General features: G+C 35.8%; 1 protein-coding gene and 1 long non-coding RNA gene across 12 annotated transcripts in view; one reads left to right on the top strand and one right to left on the bottom strand.

Moving 5' to 3' along the window:
• Positions 1-23,820, bottom strand: part of ORC4 (origin recognition complex subunit 4) — an 81,108-nt gene extending 57,288 nt beyond the window's left edge. For 2 of the 10 annotated variants that reach the window (XM_047083967.1, XM_047083973.1), the window contains exon 1: positions 23,743-23,820. Coding sequence is in view for 1 of the 10 variants with exons in the window: in XM_047083976.1 (XP_046939932.1) it covers positions 22,239-22,241 (3 nt within the window). In the remaining 9 variants the exon portion in view is untranslated. The other 8 variants (XM_047083968.1, XM_047083974.1, XM_047083970.1 and 5 more) reach the window with 8 other exon arrangements.
• A 345-nt stretch (positions 23,821-24,165) lies between these two features.
• LOC124515254 (uncharacterized) overlaps positions 24,166-24,888 on the top strand; it is a 210,918-nt gene continuing 210,195 nt past the window's right edge. For both annotated transcript variants that reach the window (XR_006962771.1, XR_006962770.1), the window contains exon 1: positions 24,166-24,767. This is a non-coding gene — a long non-coding RNA (uncharacterized LOC124515254). The remainder of the gene's footprint in view (positions 24,768-24,888) is intronic.

The raw sequence follows: 24,888 nt of genomic DNA, 5'->3' as shown, positions 1-24,888 counted from the left end.
TGTTCCTTGAGCATCTTGCACATAGCTTATGGTGACAGACTGGTGACAAAGGGATCCTGTTGCCCAAATGTCAGGGATTTGTGTTGATGGTGGCTTTTCACCTCAGAAATAGAAAGAGACAGGTTGCCATTATTATTCCATTTCCCCTTATTGTTGGAAGTCCCTCTTTCTCCTGCAGGTATAACTTCCATGGGAATAAAAAGGCTAGTGCCCACTTTCCGTCCCTTTAGTTTTTTCTTCCTCTTTTCGGAAGCCAGAGATTACAGACTAGGACATTAAAAAGAAACTGTACAAATGAGGGGAATTAGAAAGTCATGATACATACAGGGAAAGGTGAAGGCTCACAGGGACCTGAGAAATCGTAATTTTATACCTCAAGCTGATTTTTGGCACAGAGACACACCACAACAATTAAAAAAGTAAAATAATAGACAAAGACAAAAAACCCCAGCAAACTTTGCAGAATAGGGATATCTTCTGATTTCTAGAATTGTAAATTATTAGATTCAAATGCTCACTTTTTAAATAGAAAATATCAGGTCATACAAAAAAAAAAACAGGGGGGGAGCAAACACTTCTTTTTCAAGGGAATAGAGTCAGTAAAGTTACAAGGAGAAAAAAATTTTAATGGAGCCTACACTAGTAATGTGAGCAGGAACTGTAACACTGTATACCAAAGAAATCATTTACAAGAGAAAACAGGTGAGAATATGTCCCATTTACTTAGTTTTAAAATTGTCCAAGTAGGTCAAAGACACAACAAAGAGTCTTTCCTACCCTGCAGATGAACAGGCTCCAAACTAGTTGGTGCAAAAAAAACCCTCTCTCAGGTAAAACAAGTATTTATTTAAAGGGTTCTATTTAAAATATTTATCTAAAACATGAGAATTAAATTAAGCTTAGATAATATTTAATATATAAATTGACATTAATACCTCCACTTGATCTGTGTTAGCTAGTCATGTCATGTCATGTCACAACAGCAATCTAGGAGCCCTAAGAAAGAATGGGAAGTAAGTAAAAGATAGGGGTTACAAATTGCACCATGTTTATTCACATTCAGCTTTTTACTATATGAGTTAGGTGTGTGAGTCCAGTTGGATGGATAATGAACTTAAAGGTATTGTTATGACGTTTTAAAGGAAGATGAACTAATTCAAGTACTATGGTGGGGGGTGGGAAGGACAGGTCAAGGACAAGGACAAGGAAAGAGAAAAACCAAAAATAAGTAGAACTTTAAAAACAAAGGTAGGAAAGAAAGATTTTTGAAAGAAATTTGTGCTATGGAGAAAGCATTTTAAAAATGTTTTCATCTCTGATTTTGTGTCTGAAAATCATGTATATTATCTATAAAAATCTTTATAAATATACAATTGACACTTAGGAAGAAGACTCTAACACATATACCTATAAAGAGCAGAATGAGCTTTATTTATATCAATTTGTTAAAAATATAAAAACGCCTTTACAATCAGCTTGGAAAAACACCCAATTTACATGAGAAAAGATGAAATTTACTAACAGAACTCCTACAAAATCTATGTAAAATTGGTGGATGGGACTGAAAATGAAAAACATACAATCATTATTTTTACAAGACTTTTTTTTTTTATTTTTTTTTTCAACGTTTATTTATTTTTGGGACAGAGAGAGACAGAGCATGAATTTAGTAAGTCAAGTTAGGCAGAGCCTCTGGTGAGATGTTTCCTTGAGTTCCCCAGAGCTGAAGAGTAATCCCAAATAATCCCAAATAATTGTTTTTTTGTTGTTTCTAGATATAAGTCATCCACAGTAAAGTAACTAGTAACTCCTGACAACTTCTTAAATTTTTTTCTTCTTCATTTGTTCTCAGGGAATAGAGGGGACACAATTTACTCAGAAACTCACTCAGGCTCAAATGAATTCAAAGTTTAATCATCTTTAGTATAATTACATAATGACATGCTATTCTCTTCATTGATATTAAAATGAAGGAAAAAATTCTATAATGTCTAATACTCAAAACTGACCAAATAATTCAGACTGAAAGGTTTACAATTCTCCAGAAAAGCCATGCTCTCTCTTACCTTTTAGTTTTCAGTACTGCATAGCAATGTGCCTGGAACCACATATACACATGGAGACATATCCATACATGTACATATGTATCTATGTACATTTATGTGCATAGATACATACAGTACTTTGTAAAGTACTATTAGAATCTTCATATTAATGAATATGCCCACGGAGTTGTTTCTAAGAACATTGGTGGATGAGCAGTCAACAAAATAAGTAAATACTCTCATTGGGAAAATCATAGGTTTAATAACACAAAATCTTCAGGTAAAAAAGGCATTTATAAGTTACTGCAACATTTTATGATTATTAACGATGAAACATCCCATATAAATATCAATTTTGTATTAGTGTAAAAGAAAATATTGAGAGAACTTCTTTAAAGCACACATTTAAAATATATTCACTCTTGAATTATATAGGCTAATGAAAGACGCAACACACATTTGCAAATAATCTAGAAATCCGTTCAGCTTTTGAAATGCATTGTATCATTTTACCGGCATTGATTTAGCTTGTAACTTTATCCTAAATGTTATACTGGTCAATTATACTCTATTTTCTCTGAGCACATGGAATGTGACTAGAAATATGCTGAATAGAAAGAGGAATGAAGGCTGTGAATCAAAGCTAACATGCTTACTTAGGTGGATAAACAGCATAAAGACAACAAAGACTTGAATCAACAAAAACATCATTTTGTTTTGAATGGAGGAAGGTACCAAAAATAGGAGTCAATTTAAGACCTGGCTTCTAAAATCAGTGAGTAAGGAGAGAACACGTGTATATAGATTTTTTTTTTTGAAAAGTATATGGTATACTTTATAGACATAAAGTGTAATATTGTACAGTATTGTATTTGCTTGCAAGTGCAATTACTCCAGGGCATATGTTCATTTAAGAAGAATAATGAATAGAATCCTCCCCACTATTTAGTTTTTTTCCTTTGACATGTTCACAGATAAATTTATGTAAATGTAAATACGATATGCTACAACCTCAGTGAATCAATTAACAAATGTTAAACTATTTTTAGAAGAAAAAAAGACTGAAAACACTGCCTTTGGAAAAAAATTTTGAGAATTTCTAGAAATAACCCCATGTAAACCCAAAATCTTACAATTTATCCTAAAAACTTTAAGAACAGTTTGTTGTTTCTAATGAGACTCTTCAACGTGTCCAGGAAACACAGGGAGATCAAATTCCTATAATTTGAGTACTATGGCCCAAAATTATATTCTCCCATGGTGTTTGCTAATGAATATTAATGAATATACACTCCCTACACCCATCAGCATGCTTAGATAATTCTGCCATGACAGATAAAAATATAAGTTTAAACATTTATACTGTAATTAGGTTTCCAAATAGTTGGATTTTTTTTAAAGGGAGAGAGTCCCCAAAAAGTTTTTTTTTTTTTTTTTTTTTTTTGCTTTAAAAGGACAGCTTAGAATTTTTTCTTATATAACATGGTACAAATTCAGAGGAAAACTTTATCTTTTTGACACTCCAAACCAGAATTCTCAGGAACTTACATTTTTCCTTGTACTGGAAAATAGCTGTTCATCATGATGACTTTAAGGCAATAAAATACCCAAAATGTCTTCATAAAAGTGATACTTATTTTTAGCAAGATCATCAAACATAACTCCCTCATTTTTACATAAGAAAAAAATGAGACACAAATTTACTCAGAGACCCAGTTGCAGGCATATTCAGGTTAAGAACTCAGGTGCAATAACATGTCTATCCTTTTCTGCAACCCATCCCCACCCACCCAAGGTTAAAGGGCTGTCAATGAGAGGACTAACTGATGATCAACTGTGGACAGACAGGTTCAAATATACTGTTTCCTATATTTGTGTCATTTTTTATACACCTCTTCTTATGTAAACACCATTCTCTATTCGGAAAAAAAAATGCTATTCTTTAATCAGTGACATAAGGAAAACAAAAATAAAAACCACTCTCATCGAAACAAAACTCCCAACAATAAACAAAAGCACTGGTCTGGTTAACTGGCTACAGGGAGCACTCACTCTTCTAGATGAAAAAGTTCAAATACATTTGACCAATGAATTTCCTAATTCTTAAATAAGATAAAGGTAGCTCATGAAACCCACATTATTTCCTTGAAAAGGCATCAGGTAAGCAAACACAGAATTCCCAACACTAGATCTGTGGTGCAATATGCTTGCTAATAAAAAATGGTCTTTTTGAAGTAAATATACACGAAAGCAAAGAGGAGTCTTTTCTCCCTTTGGAGCCAGACTACACTGCATAATTGTGAGACAAACCATTAGGCTCCTGTTTACAATAAAAAGAACAAATCTATACCATCAGGTAAGCTAAAAAGATGAGACGACCAGAATGCTGAAAAACTTCTGTTAAGACATAAAGCACACTGACTAAACAGAGGATATTATAACCCAGTATTTGTAAAAGACTTCCATAAAACCTAAGTTCTCTTAGGACCCTAGAATAACTATAAGATCTAAAGGAAGAGGCCAAAAACCATAAAAGAGATGAGGAAAATGAATGGTAAAGGAGTTTACCAATCTTTAATTTTTTTTGAGACACAGCATCGAAGTAAAAGTGGGGGAGATGAAGAAGAGGAGGGAGAGGGAGGGGAAGAGAGGGAGAGAGTATCCCAAGCAGGCTCCATGCTCAGCACAGAACCTGATGTGGGGCACAATCCCATGGTCCTGGGATCATGACCTGAGCCCAAATCAAGAGTCGGATGGTCAACCAACTGAGCCACCCAGGTGTCCCCCTCCCCCCCCTTTATTTTCTACCAATCTCTAATTTTGAACTCAGCAGTTCCATTTATCCAACTCAAATGCACAAAACTATAATTCTCTACGTAAAGTGAGAGCTTTTTCAGAAGACAGGCATGCATAAGAGAAGGTCTCATACTCAAAATGCAAGGTTTTTCTTACAACCTAAAAGAAAATTTAGTAATTCCACTTTATTTTAACTAGCTTCCAAAATGGCCCTCAGTGGTTCTTAACTTCTAGTATGCATATCTGTAACCAATCCACTACCACATTTATAGAGCTGGCCAGTGTAACCAAGAGGATATTGTGAAAATAATGGAGTGTGACTTCCGAGAATAGGTCTTGATTTCATTTAAACCACCTACTCTGAGGGAAGCTACCTGTCATGCAATGAAGTCCTGCAACTCTATGAACAGGTCCATAAGGTAAGTAACCAAGCCTCTTATCAAGAGTCAGTAGAAACTTGCCAACCATGTGAGTGAACTATTCTCCAGCTCCTGTAAAGCTTTCAGATGACTGCAACCCCAACTAACATCTTGATTGTAACTTCATGAGAGTTGAAGAACCACAACTATCCAACTAAGTTGCTCCTGAATTCATGACTGACAGAAACCGTGTGAAAAAAATGCTTGTTGTTTTAAAACACTACTGGTTGCAACTGTTGTGAAACAGTGTGCTACATAGCAACTGATAACCAATATTTCCTACTTAAGAATTTATAAAAAACACTAATAGTGATAATCCAATTATTAATAGAGAATTGATCATAAATAGTGTAAATTTCCCCTACCATAAAGAAAAACAAAAAACCCCACAAAATCCAGAGAAAAACTTTTGGTATTTTTGAGATAAAAAAATATTGATCTCAGGCCCTGGTTCCTGCACATACTCCTGAAACCCTTGTAATTTCCTCAGTGTTATGAGCACTGAGAGCATTTTTTTGGTTCTAATATTTTATCTTTGACCCTGGTTCCTACACAGGGCTCCTGAAACCCTTGTAATTTCTTGATTGACAGGAGTCTCTTTTGTTCTAATGAGGCAGCTTTTAGTGGAATTGTGGATAGGTCCCGGTCACTAGAAAGAGGAAGCCATGATTCGAAGCTTGGAATTTTCAGCCCCACCCCTATTCTCTTGAGAAGGGAGAACTGAAAATGGAGATGATGATAGATCATGCCTGTGTGATCATGCCTGTGTGATGAAGCTTCCCAAAAGTAAAAAAAAATCCCAAAAGTATGAACTTCAATGAATTTCTGGGTTGGTGAACACAGGAGAGATTTAGGGAGAGTGGCATGCTCAGAGAGTACATTAAAGTCTACACCCCTTCCCACATTCCTTGCCCTATGCATCTCATCCACCTGGCTGCTCCTGAGTTATGTCCTTTTATAATAAACTGCTAACCTAATAAATAAAATGTCTTTCTGCATTCTGTGAGCCACTCAATAGCAGGGGAACATTGGAACCTCTGATCTACAGCAGGTTAGTCAGAACAGGTGACAACTTCAACCTGTGACTGGCATATGAAGTGGGGGGTGGGGGAGTAGTTTTATAGGACTGAGCTCTTAAACTGTGGAATCAGATATGATCTCTAAGTAAACAATGTCAGAATTGAGATGAATTGGAGGCCACCCAGCTAGGGTCTGAGAATTGCTTGGTGGTGTGGGGAACACTCCCTCCAATACTTTTGTTGGAACTGGGTGCAGAACTACTTGGCATTAAACAAGCTTGCAAACTTATTATTAAAGAAACTAAATGTGAAATGTGTAACATTTAACTTAAAAAACTAAAAAAGTTTAAGTGAAAAAGTGCATAATGTAAAATAAAGGCAGAAAAATGACAAAATAATTATTAACAAAACAAATAGTAAGAAAAGTAAAGGCAGAAAACATGAAAAAATCAGTGATCACAAAAGAAATGGGAAGGGTGCTCAAAACTTCGCACAAAAATAGCTATAGCACCAAGGAGTTCTAAAATTTAAATTTCTTTTTATGTTTATTTTGAGAGGGAGGGAGAGAGCACGAGATAGAATGCACACAAGCGGGGTGGGGCAGAGAGAAGGGCAGGGCAGAGAGAAGGAGAATCCCCAGCAGGCTGTGCACCAGAAGTGAAGAGCCTAATGTGGGCTCGAACTCATGATCCATGAAATCATCATGACCTGGGCCAAGATCAAGAGTCGGATGCTTAACTGCCTGCGCCACCCAGGCAACCCTTGAAATTTAATTTTTAACCAATATTCAAAAAAGAAGTTTATAGGGATTTAAACAATTCCAAAATCTAGAAAAAAAAAGATATAGGCCTTCGTACTTTATTCTATGCACCTGATATAAGCTTTGTTAATAAAACTTGGCAAAAGGCAAAAAATATCATTGCAGATGAGGCTCACACAGAATTCATAAACAGAATAAAAGATTCTGGATCAAATATTTATTAGCCAGTAGTCCAATAAATAAAAAAAGCTATCTTTTAGAAAGTAAAAGATTGGGGCGCCAGGGTGGCTCAGTCAGTTAAGCCTCTGACTTTTGATCTCAGCTCAGTCTTGATCTCAGAGTTATGAGTTCAAGCCCCATGTTGGACTTGGAAAAATCTGGTTCTTCAATTGTAATAAGATAGGTATCAAAACCCACTGTAAACGGTATTACAAATAAAATCATGAATATATCCACTATTACCACTAATACTTAATTCTAGAGAAATCAAGCAAGAGTAAGAAAACAAACAAATAAATAAAACTACAGGCCAATATCTCTGATGAAAACAGTTACAAAAAAAATATCAACAAAATAACAGCACTCCAAATCCAACAACACATTAAAAAGTCATTCACCATTACCAGGTGGGATTTATTTCAGGGATGCAAGGGTGGTTCAGTATTTACAATCAAATCAATCAACATAATACATCACATTAACAAGAGAAAGATATGAACCATAGGATAATCTCAGGAAATGCAGAAAAAACACTTGACAAAGTAACACATCCACTCATGATAAAAACTCTCAACAAAGTTGATTTAGATGAAACCCATCTGAACATAATAAAGGTCATATATGAAAAACCCACACCTCACATATTCTGTGGGGGAAAGACAGAGAGCCCTTTCTCTAAGGTCAGAAATAAGACAAGGATGTCTACTGTCAACACTTTTATTCAACATAGTACTGGAAGTCCTAGCCACAGTAATCAGACAAGGAAAACAAATAAAAGGAATCCAAATTGTTAAGGAAGAAGTAAAACTTTCACTTATTTGCAGATAGCATGGTATTAATATAGAACACCCTAAGACTCCACCAAACCATTAGAACTGATAAATGAAAAAAAAAAAAAAAAGATAAATGGATTTAGGAAAGTCACAGAATACAAAACTAACATACAAAAATCTGTTGCATTTCTATACACTAATAATGAAATAGCAAAAAGAGAAATTATGAAAACAATCCTGTTTACAATTATACCAGGATGAATAAATTACCTGGGAATAAACATAAGAAAGTGAAAGACCTGTACTCTGAAAACCATAAAACACTGACTAAAGAAATTGAAAATATATGTTAATGGCCTGAAAGAATTAATACTGTTAAAGTGTACATACTACCTAAAGAATTCTATAGATTGAATACAAATTCCTATCAAAACATCAACAGGATTGCTCACAGAACTAGGACAAATAATACTAAAATTTGTATGGAATCACAAAATAACGATGAACAGTCAAATCAATCTTGAGAAAGAACAAAGCTGGACATACAATAACCCCAGATTTCAATGTATACTACAAAGCTGTAATAATCAAAATGGTATGATACTGGCACAAGTATAAACAGATCAACAGAACAAAACGAAGTCTAGAAATAAACCCATGCTTTTATAGTGAATTACTCTATGACAAAGTCGGCAGGACTACACAATGGGGAAAAGACAATCTCCTCAACAAATTGTGCTCAGAAAACTGGACAGCTACATGCAAAAGAATGAAATCAGACCACTTTCTTGCACCATATTCAAAAAATAAACTAAAAATGGATTAAAGATCTAAATGGGAGACATGAAATAATAAAATTCCTAGATGGAAACATAGGCAGTAATTTTTTTGATGTTGGCCATAGAAACATTTTTCTAGGTATGTCTCCTCTGGTAAGGGAAACAAAAGCAACATTAAAGTAGCAGGACTACACCAAAACAAAAAGCTTTTGCATAGCAAAGAAAACCATCAACACAACTAAAAGACAATCTACTGAATGGGAGAAGATATTTGCAAAGGACATATATCTGATAAACGATTAATTTCCAAAATATATAAAGAAATGACACAACTCAAACCAAAAGAACATAATCCAAACAAAAAGTAGGCAGAGGACTAGAACAGACATTTTTCCAAAGACATACACAATCACCAACAAACACATGAAAAGATGCTCAGTATCACCAATCACCAGGGAAATGCAGATTAAAACCACAATTAGATATCACTTTACACCTGTCAGAATGGCTAAAATCAAAAACACAAGAAACAATAAGTATTGGTGAAGAGGTAGAGAAAAAAGAACCTCGTACACTACTGGCATGAATGCAAACTTGTGCAGCCACTGTGTAAACAATGTGGAGGTTCCTCAAGAATGAAAATTACCAAGGATCCAGTAATTGTACTAATAGGTAATGACCAAAAGCCTACGAAAACACTAATTAAAAAAGATATATGAATCCCTATGCTTGCTGCAGTATTATTTATAATAGCCAAGATATGGAAGCAATCCAAGTGTCCATCCATACATGAATGCATAAAGAAATTGTTATGTACATACATATTGAAATACACATAAACACACACATATAAAGGGACATCACTCAGCCATAAAGAAAAAGTGAGAACTTGCTATTTGCAACAATATGGATGAACCCAGAAGGTATAATGCTAAGTGAAATAAGTCAATCAGAGAAAGACAAATATCATAAAACTTCGTGCATATGTGGAATTTAGAAACAAGGAAAAAAAAGTCAAAAAATCAAACTCTTAAGTACAGAGAACAAACTGGTGGTTGCCAGAGGGTAGGTGGGTTAGAGGATGGTTCAAATAGTCTTAACAGAGATTAAGACTGCACTTATCTTGATGAGCATTGAGAAAGGTACAGAACTGCTGAATCATAGTACACACTTGAAACTAATAACTGTACGTTAATTACATTTGAATAAAAAAATTGAGGAAGAGAACAAAGTGAATTTCATCTTTAAAATATAGTTCTTTCCCATTAAAACTAAATTTAAAAAGATTAAGTGAGGTACTATTTTGGAACACAAAGTAAAATGTTTGAGTTAAGGTATCGGGAAGGCTGTGGTTAATTGAAGCAACACAAAATAATGGTACAAACACATCTTTACTAGAAGGCTCAATTTAATACAGACTTTGATCCTGCAATTCCACTTGCAGGAATTTACTCAAAAAAATAATTACAGATATATACAGATACCTAGCTATAAGGATGTTTAATATAATTCTGATTATAAAAAGGAAAAATTAAATAGCTAGTGGTAGGAAGTTAATTAACTACATCACTATACACACACAGTGAAAAACTTCAACTACAGTCTTCACTAATTTGATTTTAAAGTAAAAACAAACAAAACCAGAAATTTTTATTCAAAAAGGATCAAGGTTCTGTCCAGCATGTAAAGAGCTTGGAGGTTGACACTCTTCTCTTCATAGCAAGAAAAAACTTGAACAAACTGAAAAACAACAACTCTTCTTAGATCTGTAAGAATGAGGTCAGAGGGCACTGTGTCTTCCAATATTAGACACAGGCAGATATAGAGAATCATAGCTTACTGGAGCAGAAGCCCAGGTACAGAGACTGCACTGGAGGCAGTTCCAAAGTATACGAAATTAGAATGTGACTGACAATTTGCTAGAGGTTCAATGTTAAAAAGCTTAAGAGTTAAAAACTCCAGGAGGGCCAGTCTTAGGGAAGACACCACACTTATTCTGAGTTTTACCTCCAAGTACCCTTCCAGGTTCTCTAGACACTTCTGATCTTCTAACAAGGATCAGAAAAAATTTCCTCCTGTTGCAACAGGGATACGGGAAAAGTAGACACACTGAAATATATCTAGAGCATTCTGTCCTCTTTAACAAGGCTTGCCTGCAAAGCAAATTATTTTACCAGAGTCCAGCTCTCTTAGGGAAGGGAAATACCCAACTCTAGCCCCTTCTTCCCTTCATGACTCCCCTAAAGGGGTAATGTGTGTGTTACTTGTTGAGGGTGGGGGAATCTGAGAAGTACCTGTACAGGTACTATGTTCAGGGGCATAGGCTCTCTTACACACAAAACTGAGACCTAATTACAGGAATATATGATGCTTCTCCTCCCTCAACATCTTCCCACCACATTAACAGGGCTCCTGTATTAAAGTAGGGGTTTACAAGTGAAAGAACTCTCAGACCTTGTTTATGAAATCTCTAGGGAATTCCAAAGAAAACAGCTGGAGACAAAAGCAAGAACACAAGAAGAAATTTTAGTTTCTGACACCTAAGGGTGCAGCAAACAATAAACACAACCTAATTTTAAGCTGAATAAACATAAAAATCTCACACTAAAGACTTACTTACCTCAGTTCTTTATAGACAGTACATCATTTCTGGCTTTCAACAAAATGTCACAAGGCACACTAAAAGGAAAAAAGACATAGCCTGAAAAGACAAAACGAGGCTCAGATGTGACTAAGATTTTGGAATTAGCAGACTGGCAGTATAAAACAACTACAACTGACATGTTAAGGGCTCTAATGGAAAAAGCAGGTATCATGCAATTACAAACAAGCATTGTAAGCAGAGATGGAATTTCTAAGAATGAATCAAGAGGAAACAGCAAAAATCAGCCATCAGCACTGATCCTTTAAACATTAAAATGGTAATACGGCAAAATTATGAACAACATCTCTGCCCACAAATTTGATCCCTAGATGAAATGGACCATTTCTTTGAAAGGCACAATCTAACAAAATGTATGCAAGAAAAATAATCTGAATATGTTTATATGTATTAAAGAAATCGAGTCAATAAATAACCTTCCAAAACAGAAACCATCAGGCCCAGATAGGTTCACTGGTAAACTCCACCAAACATTTAAGGAACAAATGATAGTAATTCCCTACTAATGATAAGTCTCTTCCAGGAAATAAAGGTGAATGAATACATTCTAACTAATTGTATGAGGTAAGCATTACCTTAATATGAAAACCAGACAATGACTTTACAAGAAAGGAAAACTACATACCAATATCTCTCATGAATACAGATGCAAAAATTCTCAACAAAGTAGTAGTGAACTAAATCACACAATACATAAAAATAAGTGGGATTCATTCTAACTATGCCAGACTCATTCACCATTCCTAAAACAAATGATTAATCCATAACAACAATAGAATAAAAGAAGAAAAATATGATTTTATCAAGAGATACAGAAAAAGCATTTCAGAAAATCCAATACCAATTCAAAAATACATCAGGACTAGAAGGGAATTTATTTAATGCTAAAAACATCTAAAAAAATATATCTACATCTAACACCATTTTTAATAGTGAGAAATTACATGATTTCACACTCAGATCAAGAAGGATCACCACTGGTATTCAAAATGATACTTGAACACTTAGCTAATGCAGTAAGACAAGAAAAGGAAATAAAATGTATACAGATAGGGAGGAAGAAATAAAATCATCTCTTTGTAGATGGTAAGATCATGAATGGAGAAAATCCCAAAGAATACACACACACTATTGGAATTAATAAACTACTGAAGCAAAGTTGTAGGATACAAGGTTAATATACCAATGTCAACTACTTTCTACATGAGGAAAACTAAAAAAATCTGATTAAAAAAAATCAAAGTGGACCTAAATACATGAACAGATATTCCATTTACACGGATAAGAAGACTCAGTATTGTTATTATGTCAGTTCTTTCAATCTTAATCTATAGATTCAATGAAATCCCAATCAAAATTCTAAAGTTATTCTGTAGATATAAACTGATTTTAAAGTTTACGTGGAAAGGAAAAAGACACAGAAGAGCCAATATGATATTGCAAGAGAACAAAGTTGGAGGTCAGAAACTACCCTACTACAAGACTTACTATAAAGCTAAAGTAACATATACAATTGACCCTTGAGCAACAAGGGATAAACTGCTTGGATCCACTTATACACACACATTTTTTTTTCTTTTAATAAATATAGTACAATACTGTAAGTGTATTTTCTCTTATGATTTTCTTAACATTTTCTTTTTTCTAGGTTATTTTAAGAATATAGCATATATCACATATAACATACAAAACAGGTATTATCAACTGTTTATGTTATCAGTAGTTAAGACTTCCAGTCAACAGTAGGCTATTAGTAGTGAAGTTTTGGGAGGAACTAAAAGTTACACACTCATTTTAAACTGTACAGGCAGTTGCAACCCTAAAACTTGTGTTGTTCAAGGGTCAACTGCAGAGTGTAGTAATGGTGAAAAAATAGAAAAATAAATAAATAAATAGAACAAAATAGAAACCCAGATATAGACTCACAAAAATATTTTTGACAAAGAAGAGAAGATAATTCAAAAGATAAAAGTCTAAAGGTAATGGAACTGGACATCCACAGGTAAAAAACTGAGTTGACAGAGCACTTAAACCTCACAAACATTAAATGTAACATACACCTATACATTAAACACAAAACTGTAGAACTTCTAAAAAGGAACACAGAAAAAAATCTGTGTGACTTTGTGTCTGGCAATGAATTTTTAGGTACAACACCAAAAGCACAATCTAGAAAAGAAAAAATTGATAAACTGAATTTTAAATTAAAAACTTTTGCTCTATAAAAGACACTGTTAAGAGAATGAAGACAAGCCACAGACTGAGAAAAAAATACTTGCAAAACACAGATTTGATAAAAGACTGGTATACAAAACATACAAGAACATTTAAACAATAAAATGGAAAAAAAGCAACCCAGTTAAAAAAATGGACAAAAGATCTGGACACCTAACCAAATAAAATATATAGGTGATAAGCATATGAAAAGATGCTCAGTATTATATGTCACTAGAAAATTGCATATTAAAACAATGATATTTCTGCTCTATACCTGATAGAATGTCTAAACCCAAAAAATGATGACATCAAATGCTGGTGAGGACATACAATAATAAGAACTGATTCACTGCAGACTAGAATGTAAAATGGTACATCTACTTTGGAAGAGTTTGGCAGTTTCTTACAAAATGAAGCATACTCTTACCACACAATCTGGAAATCAGACATGTTGGTATTTATCCAAATGAGTTAAAGACTTATGTCCATACAAAACCTGCACCAGATTGTTTGTAACAATTTTATTCATAACTACGAAAAAGTGGAAACAACAAAGATATCCTTTAATAGGTAAATGGATCAACAAACTGTGATACATCCATAAGATGAAATATTATTTGCTGCTAAGAAGAAATGAGCTATCAAGACATGAGAAGAAATGAAGGAAAGTTAGACACATATTGCTAGGAGCAAAGGACAATTTGAAAAAGGATACACACTGTATCATTCCAGCTCTATGGATGGAAAAGGCTAACCTATGGAGATACTCAGAAAGATCATGGTTGCCAAGAATTCAAGAGAAGGGAAAATGGGTGGAGCACAGAAGACTTTTAGGACAGCTAAATGATTTTCCTGTGATACTGTCACAGTGGATATATGTCATAATACATTTCTCAAAACGTGTAATGTACAACTCACAGAGTAAACCTTAATCTTAACTATGAATTTTTCTTAATACTAATGTATCAATACTGGTCCATCAATGGTAACAAACATACCACTCTAGGCAAGAAGCTAATAATAAGGTAAACTGGGTTAATGCTAGGGGACCTAGGCCAGTAGGAATATATGGAAAATTGTTGTACTCTCAAGTTAATTTTTCTCTAAACCCTTAAACTGCTCTAAAAAAGTTTATTAAAAAAAAATCCAAAAGAAAGGAAGAAATGATCAGAAGTCACAATTCTTACTCTTCCATGTGGACAACTATGGTGACCCCAAAAAACATGCAAAAATACACACTCAAAACTGCTTTACTCTTTTTAATGATAATTTGTGAAAAACAGAGATGAAAACACAAACTTACAGAAGATTTGTGAAAATGAAATGTAAGTACCAAAAACATAGTTTCAAGTTACTAATACAGATTATAAAATGAAGTAAAAATTTCTGTAAAGTAAAACATATAGACAAAATCTGTTTTAGCAAAATATGACCGTACAGAAATGTTTGCAAAACAATAATGGTAATTCATAGGAAATATTAGCTACTTTAAAAATGCTTTAGGGGCGCCTGGATGGCTCACTTGGTTGAGCTCAGGTCATGATCTCAGGGATCATGAGTTCCAGCCCTGTGTAGGCTCTGTGCTGACAACTCAGCCTGGAGCCTGCTTCTAATTCTGTCTCCCTCTCTCTCTGCTCCTCCCCTGCTTACGGGCAGGTGCTCTCTCTCTCAATCTCTCTCTCTCTCTCAAAAATAAAACATGAAAAACACATACTTACACACACACACGAGTAAAAATACTTTAAAACTAATTTATCTGGTGCGCCTGGGTGGCTAGGTCGATTGAGCACCTGACTTCATTCAGCTCAGGTCATGGTATTTCAGTTCCTGAGTTCAAGACCTGCATTGGCCTCCCTGCTGTCATCACAGAGCCCGCTTCAGATCCTCTGTCTCCCTCTCTCCCTGCCCCTTCCCTGCCTCGCACACACACTCTCTCTCAAAAATTAACAAACGCAAAAAGTAAGAATATTTATATACAAAAATAAGAAAAATTGTTATAGTTTGTTTTTGTCAACACTGATCATGGCACTATTTAGGAACATAACTCCCAGAGGCTGGCAGGTTATTTCTACAATATAAAGCAAATATACACAGTACTATTTTGTAACAGTATGTAATATACTGGAAAGATATTAGTTACATATTATTTCTTTTAAAAGTACACAAGGGGCACTGGGGTGGCTCTTGATTTCAGCTCCGGTCATAATCTCATGGTTTGTGAGTTCAAGCTCCAGGTCAGGCTCTACACTGACAGTATGGAGACTACTTGGGGTTCTCTCTCCCATTCTCTCTGCCCCTCCCATGTCCTCTCTCTCTCAAAATAAACATTTTCTTAAAAATAAAAGTACACGGCAAAACTTTATGATCTGGCTGTTAATAAATCCATAGAAACAGATTAAAAGGACTAAAATTACATAAATCAACATCTTAGAATTGTTTCCAGGTGCAGGAATAACAGATTATTTTCATTTTTCTCACCACTTTTACACTGAATGTATTACCTTTTTTGAATTTTAAAAAATCATGTTGCACATTTAAATCAAGTAATATATAATTTGACTATATAAAGTTTTCAGTGCTAGGACAATAAACATTTTATTTTAGCTTCTAAACATGTTACACATGTAAAATTCGTTTCAACCTAAGTTTAATACATGATACCCATCAGACATTGCATCAGGATGATGCTATATATAACACATTGGACAGAAGTCTAATAGTTATTAGCTACAACACAGCTTTTAGAGAAAATACATTGCTTTTTACTCATTGTAAAGTAAGTTGACTAAAACATACACAAACCTAGAAGTGATTACTTTAAGAAAACAATATAAGGTGACATTTCTGGGTCATCTATATTAAAAAATGTCTATTTTTACAATGGTGGCAAGATGCGAGAAAGTGAGAATGTGTAGGCACACCAAAAGAAAAGCTAACATACTTAGACCTTTAATCTTGTCAAATCTGATCTCAATCTTTTGGTCAAAACTTCATACTAATCTGTCACATTATTCAAGGAAGAAGTAAAATATCTAAGATTTTATTGTGTTTTTAAGGGACATTGGGATGAGAAGGGACATTGGGAAAAGAATATACTATTAAGGGGAAGAAGAAATCAGGAAAAACTAGCAACCCCAAAAGATGCTTCTTTGAAAATAAGCACCTGGGAAAAATCTGGAGTGAAATGGGGTAATAAAACTGAAATAGAAGGATGAGGAACAATTGTCAGTTCCAGACTTCACCCATTTCCTAGTTTATAATCTTCAACTTGCATCTTATTTTCTCATTTAAGCACTTCATAAAACACAGTCTCATCAGCCAATCCGGTTCAAATAAACACATAACAAGGTCACTTAATAATCAGTATTTTAATTTACAATAGCATTCATTTACAAAGCCATCTCTCAAAAATCTACATTCCTAAAACAGTTAAAATTAAAATGGAAGCCTCTATCCCACTCCATCAGAAGACAAGAGATTCCACAGAGTAAGAAAAGGACTTTACATTGGGAGATACCAGACACAACAGAAGGCGAGGATATCATATAAAAAAAAATCAAATGTTGTGATTCTTGTGCTGTTTTCAGCTGGTTCTCAAATCCCTGGCAATCAGGCTTATGCCTTCTGTGAACAGGGTTTCTCATAATAGGCACTAATGACATTTCGAACTAATGCTTTGCTGTGAGTGGCTGTCTTATGCATTATAGAAAGTTCAACAGCATCTGCAGCATCTATCCACCAGTTTTCAATTGCAACTCTTGATAATCAAATATGTCTCTGGACATTGCCAAATGTCTTCTGGGAGTCATATTGTCACAGCTGAGAACCACTGACAGGAAAAGGCAAAAGATTAGAGGCAAAAGATTAGAAAATTCTACTCATTGGGTTCTTATTAGCCCAAGAGAAAAGGCTTTCAAATGAATAAAAAGTTGATGTCGGTAATCCCCCCACAAATATGCTCCACACAAATCCTTCCAGTGAGAACCATTAATAACTAGCAAGCCTCAGCCAAATTCACAGCCTGAAATAGCTTCCTGATGCCCTTTACATAAATTTGAACACACAACCAAGAATCACAAGACAGCTGAGGAAAACTTCTAAGATGAAAGCCTCTGAAACATCCTAACAGAAAGAATAACTTAGAGAAAACCGAGTAAGTAGGGAGAAATAAACTTCAAAAAATTAAATTAAATGCTTAACTCAATTAAACATTCAAAACTTCAATTAAATCCATAAAGAGAAAAAATATCAGGATGCCATTTTAAAAATGCAGAGATCAAAAAAGGTATTGGAAATTAAAAATATAACAACAAAAATTAAAGTCTCAAATGTTTAAAAAATCAAGCAAGTTTCCAAAAAACTGTAAAGCAAGACTGGAAGATGATTTTAAAAATGGGAGAAAACAAACAGCTCTAAGAGTGTAATATCTAATTGCAGCTTCAGAACCAAAAATAGAGGTAAGGATATTACAGGACAAGTATCAGAAACTTTCTCAGAGGTAAGGAAAACAAGTTGCCAGACAGAAAGAACCCATGAAATGCACAGCAAAGTCACCTCACAACAAACACTGTGACATTTCAGAACACTGGGAACAACAAAGAACATTCTTTAAGCTTCAAACAAAAATAGGGTGCAGAAGCTTCCATAAAGAAGAAAAGAGTGAAATGCAAAGTGTTGAAAATAAGAATGGCTTCAGATTTTATATCAGACACTAAGAATTCCTTTGCAATTCTGAGGAAAAACATTTCCAACTTAAAATCCTACATCCAAACTAAATTAGGGTAATCTAAAGATATTTACATACAGAACATAACGCCTCAGACCATTCGCCTCTCAGATAGCTACTGGAGATTGTGACCAAATAATATGAGGATAATCATTAACCTTAATGGATAACCATTAATCTTTTAATGATGATAACCTACGTTAAAGAAATTCTGAAGCATGTACTTAAGCAAAAGAAAACAGATCCTCAAAGAAAACTCAGAGATGCAAAAATTAACATAAAACGAAGAATTACATGGGATACAGGATCTATCACAGAATAGAGAGAGGTTGCATGAGGGGTAACCACATCAAGGAGCCAGCCTAAACTGGAGATCAGAATGTTCTAGGAGAAATTTCTCAGCGATAGTTAAACTGATTTAAAAAAAATAAAAAATAAAAAATTGATACTTCTGAACCTATGCAGATGTGCTGACAATAAGCAAGCAGATTGTTCGGGGCTGAATTAATGATAAATATTGAGAAACTACACACACATAGGATGGTTATTTACCAAAAACTAAGATATCAGTGAAATGATGGGGGGCGTAGGGCTTGGGTATTTGTGGGAAAAAAACCAAATTTACATCGCTCACTGTGGAAGTCAACGGATAATGCCTAACATGGAAAAATCAAGTGGCAGCATATAAGATGTTATTTGTAAATACAGAGTTAAATATCAAAAGAATTAGCCAAAAAAAAAAGCTTTAAAAGTTTTTGCCCCTAGCGAGGGGGAAGTAAAGGCTTTAACAGTCACTTTTTCCAACATCACATCCTCCCTGGGGCCTAGCAAGGTGTGGAGATAAAGGCCCAACAATTTCAACCCACCATGATGCAATTCTGGTGGGCCACATTCTGGAAAATTGAACCTGTGATAAATAAATTAAGCTTTTTTTTTTTTTTTTTTAATAAGCCATGTACAAATAGTTAATATTTCAAGTGCATGTTCATTTACATTTGAAACTTAATACTTAAAAAAATATATTTGAAAATATTTTCTAAATTTTAATTACCTTGGCATCTTATGCTGTAGAGGCCAATTTGATTGAAAAATTTTAAACTAATGTATGACAAGTTAAAACACACAATTTTGGCTGGAAGTAGAAAGATCTTGAAATCAAATCTCAAAAATTAAAAAGAAAAGAAAAGAGGATAAGGGTTCCATATATGGTAATGGCAGATCAGATCAATCCTATTAAAACCAACAAAAAACCTTCACAATAAAAACCAAAGAAACAAAGCAGTATGAAATTACATGCCAAAATACAGGAGGATAAATCAGAAAAATAAACACCATAGTCAGTCACTTTTTCCTGAAGACTTGTACTTATCCAGAAGAAAAGACTGAGAAACAAGAAGAAAGCTCTGCTGGGCTATGAAGAAAAAAATCGAAGCACAAGACTGACCAAACCCAGATGCAAATAAATCATCACTCAAATTAAAGTTGAGATCTTAAGGAACATCATTTGGATTAGGAAGAACTGGAAGTAAAATGGAACTTGTAGAACTCATGACTTAAGTCCTACTTAAAGTTAAGTGTAAAACAGAATTACTCTGAAGTCCTGAATATGAACTAAGCGACTTGGGACTGGTAGTGTGCCTGTTACCTTTCCTAGGAAAACATGGCTTCTTGAAAAAGATACCATTATCCTAGGACTCACATATTCTTATAATTTTTCAAATCCAACAACTGGCACACAGGCACACATGAAAAACCATGAAACCAAGAAAAATCATAAACCAGCAAAAACAGACCCATTACAAATTAAGAAATTGGAATTACTGGTCACAAACAACAATTATGAATACTGTGCCAATAAAAGCCACAGTAATTTTTAGTAAGTAGCTAGAAACAGTAAGAATAGATATAGGTGATTTACTTCTTAAAAAGACACTGACCCACAGATTCAAGAATTTCAATTAATTCAAAACAGGAAAAAAAAATTCTACACAAAATGCCATGAAGAAATAGAAGAAAACTTAAGACAAAGAAACATTCTTTAAAGATTTCTTCCAAATCAGCCAGTATTAGACTGACAGGTGACTTCTCAAAATCAACAATCAAAAAAAAAAAAAAAAAAAAAAAGCAAAAACAAAAACCCACAATGGAACATTATCTTCAAGATTCTGAAAAACCACCACAATCCTATAATTTAAAAGACCCAAAACTTTCTTCAAGATTGAAGGTGAAAAAAAGACACTTGGAAGGTAAGCAAAAAAATTAAGGTAACTGGCCATCAGTACACCTGAATTAAAAATATTCTAGGGGCTCTGGATGGTTCAGTGGGTTAAGCGTCAGACTTTGGCTCAGGTCATGATGTCGTGGTCCGTGAGTTCGAGCCCTGTGTCGTGCTCTGTGCTGACAGCCCCAAGCCTGGAGCCTGCGTAGGATTCTGCGTCTCTGTAGCTCTTGCTGCCCCCACTCCCACCCCCCAGTTCACCCTCTGTCTCTGACTCTCAAAATATAAATTAAAAAAAAAAGAAAAAAAAGATTCTAAACAGTGTACTAAAAGCAAAAGGAAAAAGATCCTCAAAGAGAATTCAGAGATGCAAAAACAGTTGAGAAAATTTATTTACATACCCAAGTTGTTCCAAACATACTTAAGCATTTTTCAACAACTGAATCAAGTATCAATTTTCAAATTTAAATTAACACTTCATAAAACTAAAAATTCAGTTCCTCAGTAACACTTTTAGCCAGATTTCAAGTGGTTCATAGCCAGCCACAAGCTGGCTACAGTATTGGGTAGCACAAGTATAGAACTTCTTCGAGTTAAAGTTACAAATAAATTTAAAACAATAGGAATTAGCATATAAACCAGTAAGGAATGAAATGAAGATAAAAATCATCCAGGAAGCGAGAAATGCTCCAATCATAGAGAAGATATTTGCGATACTAGTCAAATACTTAAGTAAAACACAGACTACCCAATAGAAACATTGTGACAATTCTTTTTTTTTTTTTTTTTTTTTTAATTTTTTTAATGTTTATTTATTTTTGAGACAGAGAGAGACAGAGCATGAATGGGGGAGGGTCAGAGAGAGAGAGGGAGACACAGAATCCGAAACAGGCTCCAGGCTCTGAGCAGTCAGCACAGAGCCTGATGCGGGGCTTGAACTCACGGACTGCGAGATCATGACCTGAGCCGAAGTCGGACGCTTAACCGACTGAGCCACCCAGGCGCCCCACATTGTGACAATTCAAATAAGAAATCCAAACAGCCTACAACTATTTTACAAATTGCTCAAAGTCATTAATAACCAGGGAACTATAAAAACATAAAGCCACACTCATCATGTTGGCATCAACAAAAGACATCAACTGTTAGTGAGACTGTAGAAAAAAAGCATCTACCATATACTGCTGGTGGGAGTTTAAATTGATCTATTTTGGAAAAGTTTGGCATAATCTCCATTCTACAAAAATGCATGCTATGCGTGGAAAAATACATGCACAAGAACATTCACAGTAGCATTGCTCGTAACTGCTAAAAACTGGACACAATCCAAATGCCTATTAATATTAGATGAGTTACATTAATTGTGGTTTATTCAGAAAAAGACTACATCACACTATAGACATTACTATATAAAATGAAAAAAAACATGAACAATAGCTAAATGTACTAATTGGGTTAAATATTGGTGACACGTGAGGAAAATAACACATAACGTTTAACTCTTTTTACATACAGGTAAAATACAGATAAAATTCATCTGAATCGGGTAGTAATGCCAACACTGGTGGTTAAAAAATACTTGAAATAAATGTAGAAAATAATTACCATAAAAATCCGGTTGCTGTTAACCTCTTGTAGTGGTGAGGCAGGAGGAATATTCAGGAATTGATGGGGGGAGGAGTAGGTCTCCAGTACTAGGAACGTTCTAGTTCTTGACTGTGGTAGTGATCACTCAGTGTTCACTTAATAATTACTCATCGTATTGTATACCTATGATCTGTGCATTTTTTTGCATAGTTAGTATTTTAACGTAAGAAATTAAAATTTGTTACCTAAAGCACTTATATTACTTTGCTGTGACTTTTTTTCTTTTATAAAATGATATATATTTGGTTACAATATAAACATTTTAAGGCACAGGACTCTAGTTTTGATTCCACTCGACAAGATTACTGCACACAAAGAAAGCAGTTAAGTACTAGGCAATGATGCATAAATAGGGTTAATTGCCAAAGCGTAAGTAAAATGCAGAAAACAAGTAACAACTTTAATTGATAGTGTATCCTAAAGAATAATTATTACAGAATTAAAAACCTGTATGAGGAACAAACATGAGGAATTTTAGATTATTGGCCTTAAAAGAAACTATACAGAATAATAATCTTTCAAAGTACTTTTACAAAAGAAATTAAAGACTGAAATGGTTCTAGTTAAGATTTATGAAATGATGTGAAAAATGGTGTGACTTTACTGAAAAAAAGCCTTACTGATGTAAATACACGAATCCTTTAATAGTCTGAATTATTATCTTATGAGGGAAACCTTTCCAGCAAAAATAGGTAGCATTTAATTGAGAAACCAAAGGATCTAAATCCGAGACTAGTAACCAAAAAAACTTAAAGCAAAATATTCATTTAAAAACCTCTTATCTACACCATAGAAAAGGAAAAATTTGTGATGTCTCTTCTCTATCAACCGTAACATTCCTCCATATCGAGGACTACACAATCCCATATCGCTTTCTGAGAGCAAGCATAAGCGTTTTGTTGCAGCAACAACGCCAAGCTATAAAGAGGAAATTCCATTCAAGACTTCCCAAGCTTGCTCCCTCCCCAAAAACCACTCCAGAATTCCAAGGAGGGTAGCGAAGTAAGGAATAATGGTCATAATACCTAATACAAACAATGCATCTAATGCCACAGTTGTCAAAATTCACACATGGCGCTTCTCTCTTCCCCTGCTCTGAAGCAGTCAACAGTCATCTGCATAGGCTCCAAAGATTCCATTTCTCTCTGACAGCAGTATCATCACATTCCTTACAACCACCATCGGGTGTAGTCAACACCCAGCCAGAGACCTAGTTTCATGAGGAATCCCTACAAGCTTCAGAGATTTGTAGGCAGCCTCACAGGAAAGCCACGAGACAGAAGTGGCCTTCCAGATTTCTGGCCTGCCTGGCCTAGACAAGCCTGCCCCCTTCCCGCATTCTGAGTCTCCACAACCTTCCGTCCTCATTCTTTTCGATTCGCCTTTCACCACTGGCGACCTTAGGCCTTCGTTTCGAGGCCAGCCTAGCCCATATTACCTCTCACAGAAAAGACGCCCTTACCACGGCAGAGCAGCAATCTAGCCACCACAGGAACCGCTTCACAAGCGCCCCTGGCCGCGTAGTCAGCTCAGCTTCACCTGCCACTGCCAACGGTACACCAATACTCCCGGCATTCCCCGCGCACGCAGCGCGTCTCCCACCCCGCCCCACTCCCGCCCAAACACGTGACCTACATTAGTCTCCGTCCACGCCCACTTCCGTTCCTCCACTTTCCCTGAGGAGGTAGGAGGGGTCAGGGGGTTGTTAAAGAGTAGCGACTTCCTCCTACTCCCCGCCCCCGCCCCTCTACCCCCTGCTACAATGTCTTCCGGGTCGCAAGTGCCTCGGAGCCTTCTGGGAAACCAGATCATTTCCTCCCCTCCCCCTCCTCTTGCCTTCAACCAACCAGCCTCCCGTCAGAGAGAGACATGCGCAGTGAGTGCCTCCCGTCTCTTCTACCCGAACCCCCCCTCCCCCCCCCAGCAGAGAGACCCCAGCAGCAGCAGCAGCTGATGATGAAGAGAGAGGCAGTGGCAGAGGGGGGGCACCTTTTATTTCTATTTTTAAAGGGACAGGACACTAATTTTACCCCACTTCAACCTTGAATTGAGGGGGGTGGGGGGAAGGCGGCTGAGTTCCTTCCCCCACCCTCCAGCCCTGAGACCTGAGAGGGGGATTGAGCCTGAGAGAGAAGAAGAAGGAGTTTCTTCTTCTTCGAAAACCCCCATCCACGACTCCTACCCCCTCACCCCTCCACTAGCCTCCCTCCCGAGCCCCCTCCACCCTCCTCCTCTTTGGCCGTGAGAGGAGGAGAGAAAGAGACCAAAAGCCTCTTAGCAACACAGACCCTTCTCTGCTGCTGCTGCTGCTGCTACTGCTGCTGCTGCTTGGCCCTGGCTGGAGACATCTCACTACACCCAGGAGCAGCCACTTCCCCAGCTCTCCTCCTCCTTCGCCTCCTCCTCCTCCACTCCCCCCCCTTTATTACCCTTTGTGTCATCCTCCACAGCTCCAGGGAAGGCACTCAAAAGTGGGGGGCAGGAAAGGTAAGTGTGTCTGTGGGGGCTTCATTGCCTTCCTCTGGCTCTGACTTTAACTCCGGGGCAACAGTAGCACCAAACCACATACGCAGTGGAGCTCCGGGGTGAGGAGGGGGTGGTGCTGGGG

This window comes from Lynx rufus, unplaced genomic scaffold (genome assembly GCF_022079265.1).
Source record: "Lynx rufus isolate CCGP_SWC_20201006 ecotype Redwood Valley unplaced genomic scaffold, mLynRuf1.p SCAF_2, whole genome shotgun sequence".
Lineage (NCBI taxonomy): Eukaryota > Metazoa > Chordata > Mammalia > Carnivora > Felidae > Lynx > Lynx rufus.
Note: the sequence above shows the minus strand (reverse complement) of the source record. Positions and strands in the feature narration are given on the sequence as shown.